The sequence below is a fragment of the Branchiostoma floridae genome, chromosome 17 (genome assembly GCF_000003815.2).
Source record: "Branchiostoma floridae strain S238N-H82 chromosome 17, Bfl_VNyyK, whole genome shotgun sequence".
Lineage (NCBI taxonomy): Eukaryota > Metazoa > Chordata > Leptocardii > Amphioxiformes > Branchiostomatidae > Branchiostoma > Branchiostoma floridae.
This window is the reverse complement of record NC_049995.1, coordinates 3,583,287-3,605,153: the sequence shown is the minus strand read 5'-3', so window position 1 is coordinate 3,605,153 and position 21,867 is coordinate 3,583,287. Positions and strand designations below refer to the sequence as shown.

Here is a 21,867-nt window from a genome sequence, read left to right as displayed (position 1 = left end):
TTCCCATGAGTGCATATGAAAAGGGGGGGGGTTCCAAAGTTATCCGTTAACGACAGGCTATACACAGCTGAGAAACCGTTGCTCTCAAAAAAGATTTAATCATTCTAATGCAAAACTAGAAAGTTTATGAAACACGTAGCTCATCTGAAATTTTTTTGTGGTCATTCTGTATGATTTTGTAGTTATTCATGAGACAAAGCTCTCTTTTATTAGGTCCGTAACATAACATTCTCACGGTTTTTCATAAGTGCACTCCGAAGTTGTGTTAACGGTATCACATACCCAGGTGCTTGTCGCTGAGTTAACTCTAGCTGTTATTCTGCATATATACATTCAGTATAAATAAGAGGTAATAATAAATAAGATAAGAGGTCTTTGAAACGGAGGTATTGTAATGACTACTTGGATAGAATGTTTCGATATTTGGTATCTGGGTAGGTCATTATAAAGCCTTGTTTATGTTTTAATTATAGCGGCTTGATATGGTACTGCAGAAAAACATGGGGTTTTTGTACGTATCTCGTGTCCTGGACATGCTATGGTCACGGTTTGTGTTTGGCAGAAAGCTTTTGTGAGGAAAAGTAATGCGCGTAGATTTTTGCTCCCTAGACATTTTGGAACTACAAATTTCAATTTTGTTTCAGAATTTGACAAAGAATAACTCAAGAATTGCTTGTTTGCTCTACAGAGAGTTTGTACGAGAGGTGTCTTGAAGAGATACCCGAGTGCGCAAACACGCCATGGAGAGTGAAAAACTATGGGTCAGAGGTGGCGATCGGAATGTTCCCCGCATCGTCCACCATTATCATCCGGGTCCTACTGATGACGTCACGAGTCACGCGGCACACAGCGCAGCCGCAGAAGCCCTGAGCAGCCCTGTCCCGGATGTGGAAGTAGTAGAGATCGAGGAAGGGGAGGACGTGAGGTGTGGGGTTTTGTGTTGCAAACCAAGGTAAGAAAATGTGGTATTCTTCAGGTCCTGGAGAATATGGTTTATATAAAGTTCAAATTTTCTTCCTTTGATTTGCCTGTATTTCATTTTTTCAAGTCCTACATGGTTTCAAATTAGTTCAATTAGTCTATTTCGTTTGATTTACATCGAAGGCTGAATACTAGTAGTACTCATTCATTTATGATGGCCTATATATACACCTCTACTTTCAGAATGTACTATTTTTAAGTCTAGCGACAATGAATATTTTCAAACTCATGTTTCTTAATCGAAAAGCAATAGATATTGAAAATCATCATGGACATTTAATCATTAATCTCTTCAAACGAGAAAATGATACTATATTTAGTTTTAGACTTTGGGAGTATGTTTTGTTTTGATGTCATTAATGTATCTGACGGAATATAATATTGTTTTTCCGTAGGTGGGCATCGTTCCTGGCTAACCCGAAGGTGTTTGCCGTGGTGTGGTGCATCGGGCTGCTGCTGAACACAGCCGGAGGGGGAGGTTACCTCAACGGGGTACTGGCCACCATCGAGAAAAGGTTAGAGCCCTCTTTATTTCTTTTATTTTGATGCATTCAGGGACCTAATACTGCTATTAGATCCTCAGATAGAATGAGTTTTTAACAGTTGTGACAGGGCGAAAGAACAGTTAGATGTTGAAATATCAAAAGAATAGAAGATTTAGTTGCAGAATACATCAAATATGTTTGTTTGAGAAAAGGTTAGAGGTCTCTTTATCTCTTATACTATAAAATTCGAAAATAAAATAACACAACAGTGCCACAGTGAACGAACCCCGCAGTGCCGCACCGGTGTCCCAAGTGCGGTGAGATACCAACTTGCGTATGTCACCTAACTATTACGTTTTATATCTCTAGGTTTGAACTGAAAAGCAGTGATTTGGGCATCTTAGCGGCAGGCACTGACGCGGGGAGTTTGCTGGCTGTGCTGTTCGTCACTTACTATGGAGGCAAACCCGGGGCAAGCAGGCCAAAATACATAGGTACGACTTTATCTCCTTTCCAAAAGTCTATAGACGTTCTTTCTTTGGCAAGTTTTTAAATGTGAGGGTTATACCTTTCATTATGATAGAACTTTTCTTAAAAGATTTTTTTTTTCAAGGCTTTATTAGTAAAAAACAAATAATACATTTGTCAACAACAGAGTATCTAAGCTACTATTGTACATGGAGTAATTTGAAGTACTAGTGAAATACACAATAGGTAATGCGCATGGAAGAAGTATCATTGTCTATATAAGCATTTCTCTCATGTACTTATACAGCCTATTATGTATAACCAATCTACACCACATGGTTGCCACAATTGTCATGGAATAATTATGATACATGTAGATGATCCTTTTCATCTGTGGGATTTTTCATATTTCTTTCTGTTTCATTCAGTGGTGTTCGCGTATATCCGTGTCACTTTACTTTTTCACGTGTAACGCTAGTTCGCCTTTATCCGCGGAGCAACCTATATCCGTTGTGTTTAAAAACAAGGTATTTTTAAACAGGGTATTTAGGGATATCAAGTCGACGGACGGTGGTTTCAAACTGCATTGTATTGAAAATGTTGCAATTTGAAACCACAATTCGACTTCCCTAAATACTCTGTTTTTTAATCCAACGGATATAGGTTACCCGGCGGATAAAAGTGAACTAGCGGTACATTTGCCTCGTACATAAGCATCTGGCATTCTTTATATCCGCGTCGTTGTATGTAGAAGATTTAGATCATACATAACAAGATAGGTTTCGTGCTGTAATTTATTCAAATTACTAGTGATTTTTGTGGTCTTTTATCTAATAATAGTACTTTGATTTGTTTGTAACATTCAGGAGTGGGTCTGCTAGTCATGGCGGTTGGGTGTGCCCTGTCTGGCCTGCCTCACTTCATTGCGCCTGCGTACGACATCGACCCTCAGAGCGTAGCCAATCAGAGCATGCAGACACCAAAGGTACGACCTGTCAATCATTTTATTTTACTACCGGGCACTTGATAGTGCTGTCACTGATCCTTAACATAATAAAATAATACCTGGAGTTTTGATTACATCGATCTGTTTCTTAAAACCTGTTGCTGTAATTTTTCGAACAAATTTTGCTAGATTGCTACATTTCATATCACCACCTCTTTGTTTATTTTCTTGACTGCTTGAACATTAAAATGAAAATGAATTTTATGTATTCATGTCATATACGTTTTTAAATCGAATACCATTTTTTGGAGACGGCTCTGTGTGTGTGTGTGTGTGTGTGTGTGTGTGTGTGTGTGTGTGTGTGTGTGTGTGCGTGTACGTACCTGTGTTTGTGCAAAAGTTTCATAGTGATTATATGATACACACAGTCCTTTAGCTGTACATTTCTTGTTAAAATTTACCAGGACGTCTGTCTTGTGAACGAGACGAGATCGGACTGTACAGCTGAGCAGGCCGCAGCAGTATCGGCACAGGGCGGCTGGTTTGTGCTTCTTCTGATTGGTCAGGTACGTACCACAACAACTGTTAACCTTGTTCACTGGTCACGGTGTGTTATTGTTGATTTTTAAACAAAAAATTCTACTGCAGCAGGAGGAAACTAATGATTTCTGCTTTATAATTGTAAAATGCCTAGAAGAAGGGAACTGATGATTTACAATTTCGGCGCGTTGCTCCGACAACAACAACAAACTTGTAATAGCTATGGTAAAAATTATAGTGCCAAATTATATTATGCTATATGTGTAAATTTATTTCGAACGATCACCAAAACCCTCAAAGCATCAAAGAAAAATTATCGGGACGGGGAGAAAATTGTTTAGTTAGAATCATGCCGAGAACCATTTTAATTTAGCCATACTGGTTATGGGTAAATCATATGATGAACGTATTACAACCAATTCATATAACCTAGCGGTCTCTCGTATCACTGCAGATCGTTTTCGGAATGGGATCCGCTCCTCTGTTTCCCCTGGGAACGACGTACATCGATGATCACGTGAGGAAGGAGAGCACGGCTGTGTACTTTGGTGAGTTCACTTGCCTGTATATCAGGCTGTTTATGGTTCCAGCTGCGCATGCGCTGTACAGTGCATTGTGGGTAAAATGTCAAAGTTCAAGGTCTCTGAGACACGGACAGTACAGGTCTGGACATGGCAAGATTTCATACTTCCATTGAATACACTACATTTACTGTTTTATTCCTCGTGGAATCCTGGCTCATTCCGTCTATGCATTTTCCTTTCAATCTGTGGGACCAACTTTGATCCCGAGCCAACCCAACCTTCCAATATCCAGTCACAGTCCATCTTCCGCTTTGCATCCTGTCACTCTACACATTGAAATAAATAAGGGCAGACATAAAGTCAAACAAAAAGATACACAGACCGAAAACAATACCCCCACCCCTCTAATCATTCGTGTTAGGTGGCCACCATCATCTTGTTAATGTTTCTGCCGTTTCAATGAGGTAATAAGTAATATTTTATGTTTTGACATTTTCAGGGATAGGCTACAGCATCCTTGTCGCCGGAGGAGCGGTGGGGATGCTGATGAGCTCCTACCTCCTCAAGATGTACGTGGACGTGGACAAGGGCATCGACCCCTCGTATCTAGGGCTGACGCCTAACAACCCGCTGTGGGTGGGAGCTTGGTGGACGGGGTTCTTCCTCACCGCAGCCGCCATGCTCGTCACGGCCTGTATCGTTTTCTTCTTCCCTCCTGGTATGTTGTCTGGTGCTTTACAGACATCTTTAATTTTTCATGGAAGCTCATATGTGATGGTAGTAATCACAACAGAATACTAGACTTTCTTTCAACACAAGGGTAAACATGGATCAAATTTTTAACGACCACTGTCGCCTTCACAACGGCCACTGTCGCCTTCTTCCGGATCAATACTGATGACCAATCACTTTAGAACGTAAACTCGCGAGAGTTACAGACATGTGATTTTGGTAACACGTGATCTTGCGGATACGTGACGTCAGCAAATGGTCAAAAGTGCCAGGAGTTTTTTCTACACATGAAACCTTCCATACAAAAGAGATATCTAAAATGGAAATTGATGCTTTCTTCCATCTGCATTTCTTTATCTATTGACATTATCAAACTCTGTATATTGCACTTGTTGCCTTTCAAACCCCATAGCCATGAAGAAACCACGATCAAACATTAAGAGTGACGACGATGACGACACAGAAGAGACGACGCAAATGCTGTCAATCACCGAGCTGGAAGGCGGCCCGCCAGTGATAGACTCTACTCGTGGTCTCTTGGTGCAGCTGAAAGGTATCATAACCCTTCTTCTGTCCTTGTTATTTGAATATGCTGTCCGTCAATAGAGTGACAGGAAGCAAGTGGAACGATAGCAAATGTCAAATGTAAGAATAGCAGAAGTAAGAGGAAGTAAAGTCCAGAGGCGGCAGAACTAGTCCTTATCATATTACATAAAAGACGTTCCAGGGTATGGGGTCTGTGAAAAAGGCACGGGGAGGTGCAGTTTTTGGCCTGTCTGTCTATTTTTTTGTATTGATAGGTTTTCTTTATGCATTCCATATTGAATTTCATTTTTATGATTTTTTTTCTTATCCAGAAATGATGTCTAGCCTAAAAGTGATCCTCACCAACTCCACGTTCCTGTGCTCCGCCACCGCTCTCGTTGCTTACATCAACTCCTGGGGAGGATCGTCATTCACGCCCAAGTACATAGAGACTCAGTTTGGCATCCCCAAAGTCCAGGCCAACTTTCTGATCGGTAAACGAATGTATTTCTATTTCCTCAGCCGGTAATGAAGATACAAGTCATTTTAGATATGATCTGTATGCATATTGCCTAATACCAACACACCAAAGAAGAAAAACAGTCTTCCAGAAACTTGCTTAAAACACCTTATCTGTGTTAAGTATAGCAGCGAAAGATGATGCAAAGTAGAGTAACGAAAGATGTATAATTGGATAACAATATTCACAACCAATACACTGCAATATGTTCACAATCACATTCGACATTCTCAAGGCAATATTGACTCATTCTACTTTGAACTGCAGCTAGGGGTCGCTGTTTACAATGCGGTCCCAAACGTCTTGTGATTAAATCAGTCACCGGAACGTACGTCGACTGTGTTTTATACATATGTATTGCTTGTGAATGAAAACCTTACTATTCTGTTAAGTTCTGATCAGCCAAAATCGTTGAAAAATATTATACTTTTTGAAAATGATGTAGCGTCAGTTTTCTTTTTATTCTGCAGCTGTTATTCTCCTACCATCTACCATTGTTGGTATTCTGGGCTCGGGACTCGTCATCAGGAAGTTCAAGCTCACAGCTCGCCAGAGTCTGTACTTGGCAGCGATGTACACCACTCTGTCCCTGATCCCCAGTATCGCCTTACACTACATCAAGTGTCCACAACCTCCCATGGCAGGGGTCACCATACCATACGGTTACAGGTAACTGTTCTATCTGTATCTATTTCTAGCAATATAGCCGGTATGACCGCCCTTCGCCGTAACACACCGGTCCAGCTTCACAGGTACGCGGCGCGCGGCAGCAGTTGGTAATATTACACTGAACGACCTGTCACACCTAGCTTTTACACATCTATCTGCAAGCGTTCTTTAAAACTATCCAGAGAAGATGCTCCTATTTGGTGATAACAAACACGTCGTACGAATTCAAACCTTCTAACGCAGTGCTATCCATTATCATACGGTACCCATTATCATGCACCATGGGCAATGTTCACATGTCGAGGCGAGAAAAAGTTACGACCATGCATTGTTCCTTTTAGAAGAGGTAATGTTTTTGACAAACTTTAGAAAAATAACCTTGGAGTTTATGGCATGTGGATCTGGTAGCTAGTCAGACATGCTTCGAAGTCGGTACCCTCCGCCGTCTCTGGCATTCCATTCACATCCCCATTCCTTCTGTCGTTACCACAGCCCCTACATGCCGAACGTCCCCAACATCACGGCCGGAGACATCGCCCTGCTGTCCCCCTGCAACTCAGACTGTAGCTGCGGCCTGGAGAAGTACAGCCCGGTGTGCGGGATAGACGGTGTTACCTACTTCTCGGGCTGCCACGCAGGCTGCACCGACAAACAGACCTTCGTGCACCCGATGGGGATCCGTCTATCGGTGAGCAGCTTCTTCTTGGATAAGTATTAGACTTTAAATAGTGTATAGTTGTAGCCAAATAGGTATTTTTATGAGTAATGAGGCACCTCCTCCAACACGGGACCCCATTTTACGTTCCCTCAAACAGACGAATGCGGTCCCTTACAATATGTCCGAGTTCAGCCGACCCTGGGATCGAACTCAGGCCAATGGATCCATGGCATTGGATCCAGATGGCCATGCTGTGGGGTTGCATTACCGATCGGCCACAGAGGCATAAATTGTTAAAACATGTAGGGCTTACATTTGTTTGCTACAATTGTATTACAATTTCTTTACACACAGCGCTTTATGCCGCACTCTAATAAATTTTTGCTCTTTTAGTACAGTCCTTGAAACATCCGTAAATTTCTTAAACGTTTATAGCCACAAGATTGCTTGGTGCATTTTATTCTTTTATTTGTAGACAAATGTTCTCAAAGACGTATTTTGCCCATCATTGTCTACAGAACTTCTCGAGTTGCAGCTGCCTTGCAAGTCTGCCATTGGAAGTTCTGATGAAGATTGCTGAAAAGGCTGGAAGACCAGGAAAACCGGATGGGGCAAAGATACCAGGTGGCAACCCAAGACCAGGTGGCAATCCAACGCAAGGTGGGAACCCAAAGCAAAGTGGCAACCCAACGCAAGGTGGCAATCCAACGCAAGGTGGCAATCCAACGCAAGGTGGAAACACAACGCAAAGTGGAAACCCAACGCAAAGTGGAAACCCAACGCAAGGTGGCAACCCAACACAAGGTGGCAACCCAACGGAAGGTGGCAACCCGACGCAAGGTGGCAACCCAGCGCAAGGTGGCAACCCAACGCAAGGTGGCAACCCAACGCAAGGTGGCAACCCAACGCAAGGTCGTAACCCAGCACAAGGTGGCAACCCAACAGCAGGTGGCAACCTAACGCAAGGTGACAACCCAACGCAAGGTGGCAACCCAACGCAAGGTGGCAACCCAACAGAGGGTGGCAACCCAAGACCAGGTGACACTCCAACGTCAGATAGCAACCCAACGCAAGGTGGCAACCCAACGCAAGGTGGCAACCCAACGCAAGGTGGCAACCCAACGCAAAGTGGCAACCCAACTCAAGGTGGCAACCCAACGCAAGGTGGCAACCCAACGCCAAATGGCAATCCAACGCAAGCTGGCAATCCAACGCAAGGTGGCAACCCAACGCAAGGTGGTAACCCAACGCAAGGTGGCAACCCAACGCAAAGTGGCAACCCAACGCAAGGTGGCAACCCAACGCAAGGTGGCAACCCAACGCAAAATGGCAATCCAACGCAAGGTGGCAACCCAACGCAAGGTGGCAACCCAACGCAAGGTGGCAACCCAACGCAAGGTGGCAACCCAACGCAAGGTGGCAACCCAACGCAAAATGGCAATCCAACGCAAGGTGGCAATCCAACGCAAAATGGTAATCCAACGCAAGGTGGCAACCCAACGCAAGGTGGCAATCCAACGGAAGACAGCAACCCAGCGTCAGGTGACAAGGGTCCCGGAAAACCACCAGGTCCCCCTCCTAAAAGAATGCCACAAATACAGATGCCCAGCTTCGCAATTGGAGTCCCGTGCCCGCAGAACTGCAAAAAGCTAATGACTGGCTTCGTTCCTGCTTTCGCCGCTTACGTTCTTCTCGCCAGCTCTGCATTGGTTCCCTTGCTACTTGCGACTTTAAGGTACGTTTTTGGCGACGCATTCAGGCCAGAGGTATTTCTGCAATGTCCGCGCATGCATGGTTAATATACGGTGGTATCTGAATTATGTTTCAATCGATCGTGTAATGATTTTAATTATTTTAATTTCAGTCAAGGCTACTAGTAAAAGATACACTTTAGCTTGTTTTCACTTGTGAAAATGTAAATTGATTTTTGTGTCTTCGTGACCGTAATTAGGGATCGCCACCATGTTTGTTGTAAAAGACAACGTTTTAGCATTGTAACAACATTCTTTTTGCTGTTTCTCCCAATAGGTCCCTTACACCTGAGACCAAATCATTCGGGATGGGAGTGGCTGTGTTAATGATGAGACTCTTGGGTAAGTTCATGTAAAGCAACATACGCGCTATGAGTATACATGAGATATTTAGTAAAACAGAATGTGTGATATAAACTTGTTACTTTTTACAACCAAATGTCAATCAATTATTTTATCGGGTTGACATCAATTTTACATACTTTTCATGGATACAAACCATGATTTTTCTTGTCTACAGACGATTCGACAACGTGTTTGTCTCCTATCAGTGAAAAGTAAAGTTGCCCTTTTGTAGCGATCAGTTAAGACAGCAGACAGTTGTTGAGACGTTTGTAGAGGAGAAAGATAAGTTAACTATGTTGCGTTTAGTTGTTGTCTGTCCCAGATCATGAATCATTGTTTTTGTTTTATTGGTTTATTTGTCATATATTCATATAATCATATGTTTCTACCTTCCGCGCAGGCTTTATCCCTGGAGGGATCTACTTCGGAGCTATGATCGACAGCACGTGCGCGCTCTGGTCCTCCATCTGTGGCTCCACGGGCGCCTGTCTTCTCTACGACCTCGGCAAGTTACGAACCAGCTTCTTCGGGCTATTGCAGGGCATCCAGGCCGTGCAGATCGTCATGACGCTATTCGCTGCCTGGATGTTTCGGCGACGCGAGAGGAGCGATCCGAAGAGCAAAGTCGGTGGACTCACGACCAGAGACATCGCAACATCCATGGGGTCACTCGCAGCATCAATGTCATCGCTGAGGATGGTTGGTGTGATCCAAAGCACCTCGCATAAAGCTTCAGACAACAACGTTGCGAGAGACTCGGAACAACCCACCAAAGTGTCTCAGCAATCTGAAGTAACTGTTGTAACCCCAGTAGCCTGTGGCGAAAATCCGAACACCCCCCAACCGAATGTCGACCCACCAGCATATACGGACGCCCTGAAGACCGATGAACAGCCACCGGTACCTCAAAACGAAAATGCAACCCAAGTAGTCAAAGACGGCAATCCAAACAACCTTTCTGCAGATACATCCGACATCAAGGAGTATCAACCACCACAAAGCGAAACTCCAGTCACTGTGGTTCAAGACGACAATCCAAACAACCCGTCACCAAATACCTTCAGCATGGAAGATATTGCAGAACGTGAAACGTCCCGTTCTGATGCTCTGGTGACTGACGAAAAACTATCTCAAAACGAAAACGCAACTCCAAAGAACCAGTCAACAAATGCTACTATCAAGGAAGAGCGTGCAGAAGTTGAAACCTCAAATTCGGATGCTCCGAAGACTGATGAACAACTACCCGCAAACGAAAACGCATCTCCAAAAGTCCAAGACGGCAACCCAAACAACATTTCAACAAATACCGCCAGTATGAAAGAGAATGCGGAACATGAAACCTCCCAGAAAGATAGCCACCCTCAAGAGATCCAAACAGGTCACGAAAAGCAATTGGCCAATGGTAATGGAACCAGCGACGAGACGAGTGCTGTAAATGACGACACGCCTGACAACATGTCAAGAAATACCTCCAGCCTTGAAGAGCACGTGGAACCCGAAAGCTCCCAAACGGTTACTAACTTTCAAGAAACTTCAACAAGTGATGATCATGAAGAGCAACCAGCTAATGAAGCTAACGACGAAGCAAATGCTGTAGAGGAAATGCTGCAGCTTGCAGATGACCAAGTCACGCGGGCAGTCGACGGAGATCCTCAAGATGACGACAACCAAGAGATGCAGGCTCCAGCAGCAGTATCGGATCCAGGGTCCAGCAAAGCCGATACAGGAAGTCCGCAAAATGCTGTCAAACCGACGGAAGTTGTGGAGGCCGAAGTCCACCCGGATCACTCCACCATTCCGGATGAAAACCAACATGATGAAGTGAACTCAGACGAAATAGATGAGTCTGCTGATGATGAGGTTGCCGAAGGGCAGCAAACCGTAAGTGAAGAAAATGAAGAAAATAGCGACAAAATGCGTTTTGTCTGAAGGAGTTCGTAGATAAGAAGAATTGCAACGGATAGAAATACATGTATGTAATAACCTAGTTGTTAAATTGATCTATATTTATCATCATTCCCTAAAGAGTATTACCTTGAAGTTGATCTAAACTTAAATTCAAATTTTAAGCCATAGAATTGTTAAAGATACGAATTGGCACTGAAGAGTTTGACTTGAAAAACAATAAAACAATACGTACATTTGATTCTATAGTACTAGTAAAATGCAGTAATCTGTGTAACGTTAACATTAAGCGCTAACAATTTTGGTTGTTGAATATGATAACATTTTAATCCCATTATCTATCTATTTATCAGTCTTAAAAAGTAGGCTACTGTCTGTTCAGTCCCGAATATTAAGTTATTTTTAATTCATAGAATATAGTCTATCTATCTATAGAATATAGTCTATCTATCTATAGAGTATAGTCTATCTATCTATAGAATATAGTCTATCTATCTATAGAGTATAGTCTATCTATCTATAGAATATAGTAGCTTTAAGTCTTTAGGGATATTCTAGTAATCTATAAATCATTGATAACTTTAAATCTATAGTTTGATGTATTTACCTATTATTGACATAGATATATATTGATATTGCTAATACTCCCTGCATAAAGATCGTTGTCTACTATTGGTTAATGGATATCATTTACTGCTTGGATCGCTATATCACATATCTGATAAGTGGCCTTCATGGCCTTGTTACGTGGTGACCATTGAGTAAAAAAAAGTAATCTTTTTTTTATTTGAAACCTCAGTTCATATAGCGTCTACTGGCATTCTGTCCTTCACCTCAGTTTAATACTCTGGGACTAGAACTGGACGGGCGTTCAAAATAAGGTAACTATTAGGTTTCACCATTTTAACATACCTGCTCTTAAAACTACTTGCGGCATTATTTCAATGTAATTTAACGTTACTTATGTCGTAACTGTCTTCAACCATAGTTCTAAAGATTACGTTCTAATATATATCAATATCATTCCCTCTGAATTATGATAGTTTTAAGTAAGGATCGCATATCTATCTATATATTCTAGGATGATTGTTTATGAATTAGAATAATTCTTAGTGAGCTGTTATACCTTCCATATTAGATTTTATGAGAAGCTCATAAGTATCGATCTAAATAAATTCATTTAACGCTGAATTGCCTCTAGATGTCAATGAATGGCTGTTGTCATTTCTCTTTAAACATTCTTATACACGACTTGGTGTATAAAACAGAGCAAACTTTACAAAATCCTTATTAGAGGAGTCTTAGGGAAAAATACGTGAACTGGTGGCCTAAGAAATTCGTATCGGCATGCCCCTATCCCTTCTGGTCCTTATTTATATGTCCGAGCTTGTATTTCCACCTACATTCGCTAGTGGTCATCTGATATGCATGACAAGACAGTGGTGAAGTAAGGTAGACTCTGGGATGACACACGTCACTTAGAGGTCAAAAGTGAATGACTTCTAAAAATTGGTGACAGGTGGGGTAGTCTCCTGATGGACCATGATGGACCATGGTATACCGGTAATATCAATATTCCGGCGCTTACTTCGATGAACTTATCTAATTCCTTTTTATAAAGTTTAACTTTGAGTCGATGAAGTTGTTGATTGGCTAGTTTCGATGACGGTGACGTGGTACCAAACACTTTAGTTTTCTTTTCTTTACTGTGGCGAGGAATTCCTCTAGCGACTAGAAACTCTGTACACACGAGTAGAGCCAACGAGTACACATTCATTCACCGCCTTCCCCCTAATCAACAGAAGACGGCGAAAAGGTCGAACCCAAAATATCAAGGACACACGTGTAAGATTACAGTCTGAGTGCATTCTTCGTCAACATCTTATGCGTGTCCAAGACTCTCTAACATGCTTACACGATATAGTTCGGAGGGTCGTTCTGCTACAGTTGGCTGTGTTTGACTGGGAGGCATACGGTTCGGGTCACCATTGTACACTACACGTGCGCATGGGTACATCCACATTCTATAGGTGATGTAACAACACAGAGGTGAAACACAGGTCAACAAACGTAGGGTCAACACTACTCACAAAAGTTAAGTTACAAAACTACTTTCGCGAAGATATTTGGTACATCCATGCATATTTTAGGTGATGTAACTACGGAGGGGTAAAGCATAGGTCAACAAACGTATGCTCACTACAGAAACCCAACTTTGGTTGAAAAATACTTTTGCGAAGATATTTGGTACATCCATGCAGATTTTAGGTGATGTAACTACACAGAGGTAAAACATAGGTCAATAATCGTATTGACAAGACTTCTCACAATAGACTGGTTACAAAAATATTTTTGCGAAGATATTTGGTACATCCAGAGTTTAGGGGATATAACTACACAGAGGTAAACCATAGGTGAACAAACGTATGGACAAGAAGACTCACACTAGATTGGTTACAAAGCTACTTTTGAGAAGATATTTGGTACATACAGAGTTTAGGTGATATAACTACGGAGGTGTAAAGCATAGGTCAACAAACGTATGGTCACAACAAGAAAGCCAACTTTGGTTGAAAAATACTTCTGCGAAGATATTTGTTACATCCATGCAGATTTTAGGTGATACAACTACGGAGGGGTAAAGCATAAGTCAACAAACGTAGAGTCAAGACGACTCACAATAGTCTGGTTACAAAACTACTTTAGCGAAGATATTTGGTACATCCATGCAGATTTTAGGTGATGTAATAACTACGGAGGGGTAAAGTATGGGTCAACAAACGTATGGACAAGACTACTCACAAACGATTGGTTACAAAACTACTTTCGCCAAGATATTTGGTACATCCATGCAGATTTTATGTGATGTAATAACTACGGAGGGGTAAAGCATAGGTCAACAAACGTATGGTCACTACAAGAAACCCAACTTTGGTTGAAAAATACTTTTGCGAAGATATTTGTTACATCCATATTTCAGCTGATGTAACTACACAGAGGTAAAGCATAGGTCAACAACGTTGGGTCAACACTATTCACCATTAGAAAGCCATCCATAGATTGGTTGTAAAACTAACTTTTGCGAAGATATTTGGTACATCCAGATTTTAGATGATGTAACTACACAGACTGTGGTAAAACATAGGTGAACAAACGTATGGACAAGACTACTCACAAAAGGTTGGTTACAAAACTACTTTCGCGAAGATGTTTAGTACATCAATGCAGATTTTCTAAAGGTGATATAACTACGGAGGGGTAAAGCGTAGGTCAAGAAACGTAGGGTCAGCACTACTCACAAAAGATTTGTTACAAAACTAATTTCGCGAATATATTTGGTACATCCAGATTTTAGGTGATGTAACTACAAAGAGGTAAAACATAGGTCAACAAAAGTAGGGTCAACGCTACTCACAAAAGATTGGTTACAAAACTAATTTCGCGAATATATTTGGTACATCCAGATTTTAGGTGATGTAACTACAAAGAGGTAAAACATAGGTCAACAAACGTAGGGTCAACGCTACTCACAAAAGATGTTACAAAACTAATTTCGCGAAGACAATTGGTACGTCCAGATTTTAGATGATGTAACTACAAAATGTAAAGCATAGGTCAACAAACGTAGAATACCTGTTACCGAAAATACCTGCTAAGATACATAATTCAATGATATTATAAGGGTTGTTATCTTGCTTTATCACAGACATCACCCACACAGTAGATATAATTATAATTCTGTTTTAAAGCAGTCATAACACCATGTAAAACTTTTATATCATTTTTGATCACAGTACCATATTTGATGAAGAATTTCGATGAATTAGCACAAAACATGCTTTAGAAGTATATTTTGTTATGTTTACAATGAAGTCATTACAACAAAGAATATTATCCTTTTTATCTGCTTTGGAAGTATTGGCTCGCATATCATTAAACAAACTCCGGAGCAATCATGGCTTAATCAGTATAGCTTAAATAGGTACTGGTAGTCCTATGGTCCTTTTGATGCCGTAGCTATATATTTATAGGGACAGTGAGTTGTTAAACATTGTTGTGTCTGGGGCACATTATTGGAAGGTGGAGCCCACCCCCTCCTCTTTTAATCTCCCCAACCTAAATCATGTACCCCTTTTAACATCTGTGTGGAACAAGAAAAGTCATGTCAAGTGCCATTCTCAAGAGCACAAGTTCTGTAATATGACAGGATTACAACCCAGGAACTCTGGCTTCGGGACCAAACAAGCCCGCATTATTAATAACAATTGCTTCTAAGTACAAAATGAAGTTACACTAAGTCTCTAAATAATTCCATCGGATGCCGTAATAGCACCACAAAATGTCGTTTTAAGTGCCTTAAAGAGATATACCAATACAGCATCAGTAATCCTGTTATATAGACACTTCAGATATTTGGGTGTTCAAGACAATCTTAAGAAGTACCTCTATCTAGTAATGTTTTCATGTGTAGTATAAGTCTGTACCTTTTGTTATATAGGCATACATTGTCACTGATGCAATTGTTGCGCAATAAACCATCTATCTATCTATCTATTGTGGCACGTGGTGGAAAAATGAGAGTTGATTTTTGATATGACCAAATCAGTCCTACAACACGTGGGTTAGAGATTTAAAAGGTAACTCTAATTAAAGGGTCAATGCCCGTAAGGATGACACAGCGATGCACGCATCATTCCACTGGGTTGAACGTTGTCTATGTCACGCTCGCGGGTAAAGTGACAGTGGTGGTGCCAGGTGCTGATCAGGATGACACTGCAGAAATTCCGCCGTAAACAAAGAACGCCAGTGTTGGTGTGTGCCACCGTCGTGGGAGGTGGGACGTGAGGTAGAACTATGTACTGTACTTAGCGTCAATGAGAGGTCATACGGAAAGTACGTGCGGTCAAGTAAAGAGGGTATCTCATTAGACTGCGCCAAGTTGCGCCTGGTGTTTGCAAAGTGGCACCAATTGCATTCAGCGCAATTTTTCGCCTGAACTTGCAAATTTTTAGATTAATAAACAATCGCCAAAGCATTAATGTAAGCAAAATGGCGGAAAACGGTGAACATCGCTTTATCGCTGCAAATCTCTTTTTGAAAGGTCGGTTTTCCTTCCATACACTGACAAGCGAAAATGAAACTTTATGACGATTTCCCCACATTTGTAGAGTTTAGTTTATTGAGTTTGTTGAGTTTATTGTAGCCGATAGTGTTTTTGATGTCGGACAACAAAACGAGTACAGAATGTCTGTTATGGCGCAGTCTTCTTCGTCGTAGGTCTTTCATTTTTATGTGGTGTTCACTATGACAGGCTATAACTCTGGCTTAGAGAGGACCAACCATCGACAAGGATCTAATACTTTTTTTTTATAACAAGACAGTCACATTTTTCCAGCTGAACATATGCACAAAAATCCCAATCCCAATCAATTGACGCGACACATGTAACTGGGCCCTAAAAAAAAATCAAAGCAAAACAAGACATTCTAATCACGAAAAAAAAATAACACATGCAGACATTTTTTTGTGAAAAATTCAGTCGCTTTAACTAAACTGCAACTTTCATGACACACATGACAAACATGAGTCTGTGAAATTGAAGTGTGACACAGTTTAGCATCGTAATAATAGTTTACCGGCCTTTTAAGTCACCTTTGCTGGCCCGGGCGTCTAGACTAGGTCGTTACAACCAGTGATAATCGGTCGACCGGAATATTTAAATCTTGTCTGACGTAACAAGATATGCTAATAAGGCGGCAGAGCAGGTTGAACAGTGAGCTCCACTTAGTATTTTGTGCCACTCGTCTGTGAGAAACAACACGAGGCAGACAAGTCAGAAATACAGGTGAGCTACCTGTGTCTTCTTTTCTTTATTACGAGAGCGCAAACTATCATCCTGTCTCACCTAACTTCTATATGACATATATAGCCCACAACTCTTTCAGTCTTCAAGGACTTTCGGGCTTATTTTTCTGCAATAATTGATGTAGAAAAAGCTCTTGACTCCACAGTTGTAATTTCGAATCATTGGCTTGGTTAAGCGGATTGACAAGGCATACAATCAAGCAATGCTTGTGCATTCGTATCTAAGTCTGCCAGAAAGGACATTGCCAACTCATACGTGCATTCGTATCTAAGTCTGCCAGAAAGGGCATTGCCAACTAATACGTTAGTGCTTGATCATCAAGTCGAGTTCTACAATGTGTATGAGTTTTTTTAAAGTTCCGTGCATGTAGCTACGACGATGTCTATTTATTAGATTTTAGAGCAGTCCGTCAATCCCCATAAGATGAAGATATTTTTGTCCAAAATCATGACAAAATCTTCAGTACGCTAGGTTAAAAAATAGTTTTTTAACAGATATTAAAACAGATTTCTTCGTCTGTTGTTTTTGTGTGCAGAGATGTGTAAATAATGAACTTCTGTAATCATGAAGTCTTCACTTCCCATCAATTTAAACGGTACAGTATTTAACTGTTAAAATGTGAACTGTACCAACTATTAAAGATTACAGTTTCTTGAATTTAAAAAAAAAAACAGGTTACGTGTGTTTGCATTCTTTAAGCTGTTTTGTTGACAGTCTTTCCCTTCTTCAAATGACCTTGGTCCGAGGAAAAGTCTTGTTGTTGTCTTAACACATGTTGGTTAGTGGACAGGTGTAAATAATGAGATCAGCGTTTCCACTATAGCAATCTGCGAATAACAGATGCAGTGGCTTTTGCTAATCTCCGAATCGCCCGCCTTTATTCAGTTTTTTGATCCTACTTAAATGCTTTCTGAAGTCAAACGGAATGTCCACGCCTCCTTTGTTGTTGTCTATTGGCACAGTAGCGATTGGGATTTGGGGCAATCGCGGAACGTCCTAGAATATATTGTAATGGGGGTCTCTCCTAGGGCGGATTGGGACTGAGATTTGTCCTAGGACAATCAGATAATCTACTTGACTTTTGTGCTCACAATCTGTCCTATGACAAGCTAGAGTTTATTTGTATCTGATTGCGATTGAGATCTGTCCTAAGTCAATAGACTATTGTGTTAGTACAGGTTGTGTCAGAGTTGGGGTAAACCTAACTCTACTAACCCTAACCCTAACCCTAACCCTAACCCTAACTCAATATGTTGTAGAATCACAGACCGTCCCAGAAATATCCCGATTCCAAACTGCCATAGGAAAGACTCCGTTTCCAATATATATGTCCTTGAATAATCCGCGATTACCCCGAATCCCAATGTTTACTGTGACACCTACAAAGGTAGCGCCCCTTTGGTCGTATCCTATAGATTGAAATTATGGACATAGATTTTTTCTAGATGCTACCAAACTTTGTATTGAGGGATAAATGGTAACGGCATTTGAAGAATGTATGCTCTAGAAAATATTAGTCTCCTTGTAAATGCACGAAGTTCTACCCCTGTATCATATTTCTGGTACATTGCAGCCGTGATAGTTTCGGCACGGGCAAAATTAGCAAAAAGAACTAGCGACGAATGGATCACATTAACGTAAGCATTTAAAGCATTTTCAACAAATTGTATTTGGATTTAATTATAGTGCAGCTATAATGAGGGTGTCATTTAATTGGTGCCAATCCTTCTCAACAACAACAACAACAACAAGAACAACAAGAATGTTTCGTTTCACAGACTTCATAAACGAAATCTTATGGTCGTGTCTCATTTAAGAAATTAGCATGGAACTAGGAACATTCGCTAATTTGATATATCGTTGTTTATCTTCGATCGGTGACATATAAAGTATATAAGCTTGTTCACAAAGTGCCAATAGGACTAAAAACATGGCTTAACACATGTTTTGCCTCGGGTTATAGAACGTACGTTCTATTTCGCAGCTGAACTGAAACTTTGATTATTGAAAAACGTCATACTTTTGTCTTTAACCTTCCTCAAGCATTATAAGAAGAAAAAGAAACAACACAGTCAAGCGTATCTGTAGTAGGAGCTTGGTGAAAACGGTATAAGTAGACAGGTAGCCACTTTAAAAAAGTATTGTTAATGCTTGGGCTTATGGGTCTATGAAAATCGTATACGGAACGTTCAAAAATAACCAGCTTGCCCTTTAATGCACGTGGAATTGCCAAGCAGACAGTGACAGAACTAATTGCTGAGAAGGATCCAAGACAACCTTCTGAATCTGTATCTATAGCCGGTATAACCGCACGCGTACCGACCTATACGCGTAACCCAATTCACAGGCACGCGGATCGGCAGCAGCTATTACACTGAACGACTTGTCACACCTTTTCGTCACAGGAAAGTAAAGTTTTGTGCGAAGTACATGTATGCACGGCCATCGAAAGAATGTCCTCAGTTTGCAACCGTAGTATAGGATGATCGTATGGCGAAAGAGATCGCGCTGTTACACAATGGTATCAAATGAAACAATCGGATATAGCACTTGGTCTGGCATACTTATATAAGGATTGCCCGTCGGCAGCGCATGTAAATAACTACCTGGAACTGTCCAAGCTGATAAGATCTCGTTATAATTATAGGGAATAATATGGCTGCCACATAGCCTGGAGCAAAAGTGTTCCAGGTCAGTTCCGACATGTGAAAAAAAGAGTTCGCTCCCCTTGTGTAACATCCAAAGTTACACAACATGCAAAGGTCTTGCGTAACTCTTTGCATACAAAATAATGGCATAAGAGCCTTTCATAAGTAGAACTTCTTTTGTTTGTTTCTTTGTGTACACATATATAAACTGCGAAGTATTGAAGTCTACAAAATGTGCATGATGAGCTTTATAAAGCACGTGCTGTGCCATCTTTCTGTGAATTCAACAGACACCAATCAAAATATACTAATGAAATAATTCTCAGATAGATAAGAACATAGGCTTTGCAAAAATAATCTGATATATTGTTCAATAGAGTGCAAATAATAGTATATGATTCATCAATAACGATTAAAAGATAATGCAATAAAATGAATTTTGATAACATACTACAAATCAATAACCAAATGAATAAAAGATTGAAGAACAAGGGCTATCTACCACGTAACAATCACAGCAGTTTCAAAACACGAGATACAAAAATCGCCCATTAATGAATGGAGACCTTTAATTCTTATTGTACATTTTTGCTGTCGAACAAGCTAAGTACAGGTCAGGGTGAATAGGATACATCTCCTAGTGATTCTAAGTACAATCTACTAGGGTGTGATATCTCTACTAGTGAGACTACAAAGTCTAAACTATACTAGTATTCACAGGTTCAACTTCTTGAACTTGACCTATGTTTTCCTCACCGCTACCCACCTACCAAATATCATCAGGATCCATCCAAGGCTACTTGAAAGTTATGTTGCACTGTTGACACACAGACAGACAAACACGCTCAAAATATAACCTTCTAGCAAAGTTAATAGGAATGCATCCATGTTGAAGGAAAATGGTTAAAAGTCCCTGAGGATGTTGGGCTAACCTTATAGATATGCCATGACACGGAACCCTGGGCGACGCGTTGTCCCAGTACTAGTGATAGAATGTCAGATAAAGAAGAAGCTCTATGATCTTGGTATGCGTCTCAGGAGTATTGTCGTCTTTGAGGTCTAGTGGTTGCAAGTCATTTTAAGACAGCAAAGAACCGATGGTCATATCACGCCATTGCAGCATGCATGCATTCGAAATCGATTCGAATGTGAGCACCTATAAGGCCTCAAAACTTTGCCTCCGTTTGCCTGAACGAAAACTGGTGAGTTTGGCAAGGGGCAGGAATTTTAGATCTGATAGTTGAGCGATGAAAACGTGATAGAATCGTTTTCCAACATGTCTTCTTCATTTCTCATGTGTTATGGAATGTGTGTTACAAGGAATGCTGGAATTTCCTCCTATGCCTTGTGCCGCCAAACCGGTGCAATGGCCGATTGGGTAGAGTGTTTGCCTTGCATTCAGCACTAATGAGGAAGAGTATGGAAGCACATCACTACCAGCGGACTAGCCCTCTGCTGTAGTGGCTTGCACAAATGTGTGGCCCAATGGCTACAGAAATGGAGATGGGAACTACCACTGAGCATCTGTTATAGATGCACGGGCAACTTCAACTTTAACTTTAACTTTAACTTGTTACCAAGTTACCAAGTAACAATGCTACCAAGAAAATAAGATTTTGCATTTTAACATCTGGACGTTGATAGGCTCAAAGCAAACGTAGTTGACTCGTTTTCCGAAATGTCCTCATCATTTCTAATGTGTTATGGAACGTGTATTGCAAGGAATGTTGGGATTGTTGCATTTCCTCCCCTACATTGCGCTTCCAAGAAAAATAAAGATTATGAATCTTACCGGCGTTACCAGGCTTCCTGACGTAACCGTTAAGGACCCGTTAAGCGTATCTGTACCTCTTGAATTCATCGTCAAGAGTTGCCAAGACCACCCATGCAGACCGTCATTATGTATTTTGACATTTGAACGTTTTGTCGTTGACAGGCTCACACCAAGCATGGCTAACGGGAATGTGAACGGCTCAGGGCCACCCACCTCACATCCTGACGTCATCGCACACAAGCTGGAGGATGATGATGATGAAGAGATCCTGTGCGGGATCGGCCCCTGCAAGCCACGGTGGGCAGCCCGTCTAGCCAACTCCAAGGTCTTCGCGGTGTTCTGGTGCATCACGATCTTCTCCAACATCCTTGTCGGCGCGTATCTCATTGGGATCCTCACAAGTCTTGAGAAGAGGTCGGGAAAAGGATTGAGATTTAGCATGAAAGTTCATCTGTGTTGGTGGAATACATTATAGAAAAATTGCCAAACGTTCCTTCCAACACTGTAAAACTTAACCCCTAAATTGTCGG

At 41.2% G+C, this 21,867-nt stretch overlaps 2 protein-coding genes across 2 annotated transcripts in view; both read left to right on the top strand.

The window, feature by feature from the left end:
* LOC118404711 overlaps nucleotides 1-11,460 on the top strand; it is a 14,587-nt gene extending 3,127 nt beyond the window's left edge. The window contains exons 2-15 of the mRNA XM_035803977.1: nucleotides 689-952; nucleotides 1,377-1,496; nucleotides 1,836-1,960; nucleotides 2,801-2,919; nucleotides 3,345-3,446; nucleotides 3,875-3,968; nucleotides 4,444-4,662; nucleotides 5,089-5,229; nucleotides 5,534-5,695; nucleotides 6,192-6,390; nucleotides 6,883-7,078; nucleotides 7,567-8,783; nucleotides 9,077-9,141; nucleotides 9,545-11,460. Coding sequence (XP_035659870.1) covers nucleotides 741-952; nucleotides 1,377-1,496; nucleotides 1,836-1,960; nucleotides 2,801-2,919; nucleotides 3,345-3,446; nucleotides 3,875-3,968; nucleotides 4,444-4,662; nucleotides 5,089-5,229; nucleotides 5,534-5,695; nucleotides 6,192-6,390; nucleotides 6,883-7,078; nucleotides 7,567-8,783; nucleotides 9,077-9,141; nucleotides 9,545-11,073 — 4,500 coding nt within the window. The 5' untranslated portion in view covers nucleotides 689-740 and the 3' untranslated portion in view covers nucleotides 11,074-11,460. The remainder of the gene's footprint in view (nucleotides 1-688; nucleotides 953-1,376; nucleotides 1,497-1,835; nucleotides 1,961-2,800; nucleotides 2,920-3,344; nucleotides 3,447-3,874; nucleotides 3,969-4,443; nucleotides 4,663-5,088; nucleotides 5,230-5,533; nucleotides 5,696-6,191; nucleotides 6,391-6,882; nucleotides 7,079-7,566; nucleotides 8,784-9,076; nucleotides 9,142-9,544) is intronic.
* A 10,052-nt stretch (nucleotides 11,461-21,512) lies between these two features.
* Nucleotides 21,513-21,867, top strand: part of LOC118404916 (solute carrier organic anion transporter family member 3A1-like) — a 4,561-nt gene continuing 4,206 nt past the window's right edge. Inside the window, exon 1 of the mRNA XM_035804299.1 lies at nucleotides 21,513-21,751. Within this exon, the coding sequence (XP_035660192.1) occupies nucleotides 21,513-21,751 (239 nt within the window). The remainder of the gene's footprint in view (nucleotides 21,752-21,867) is intronic.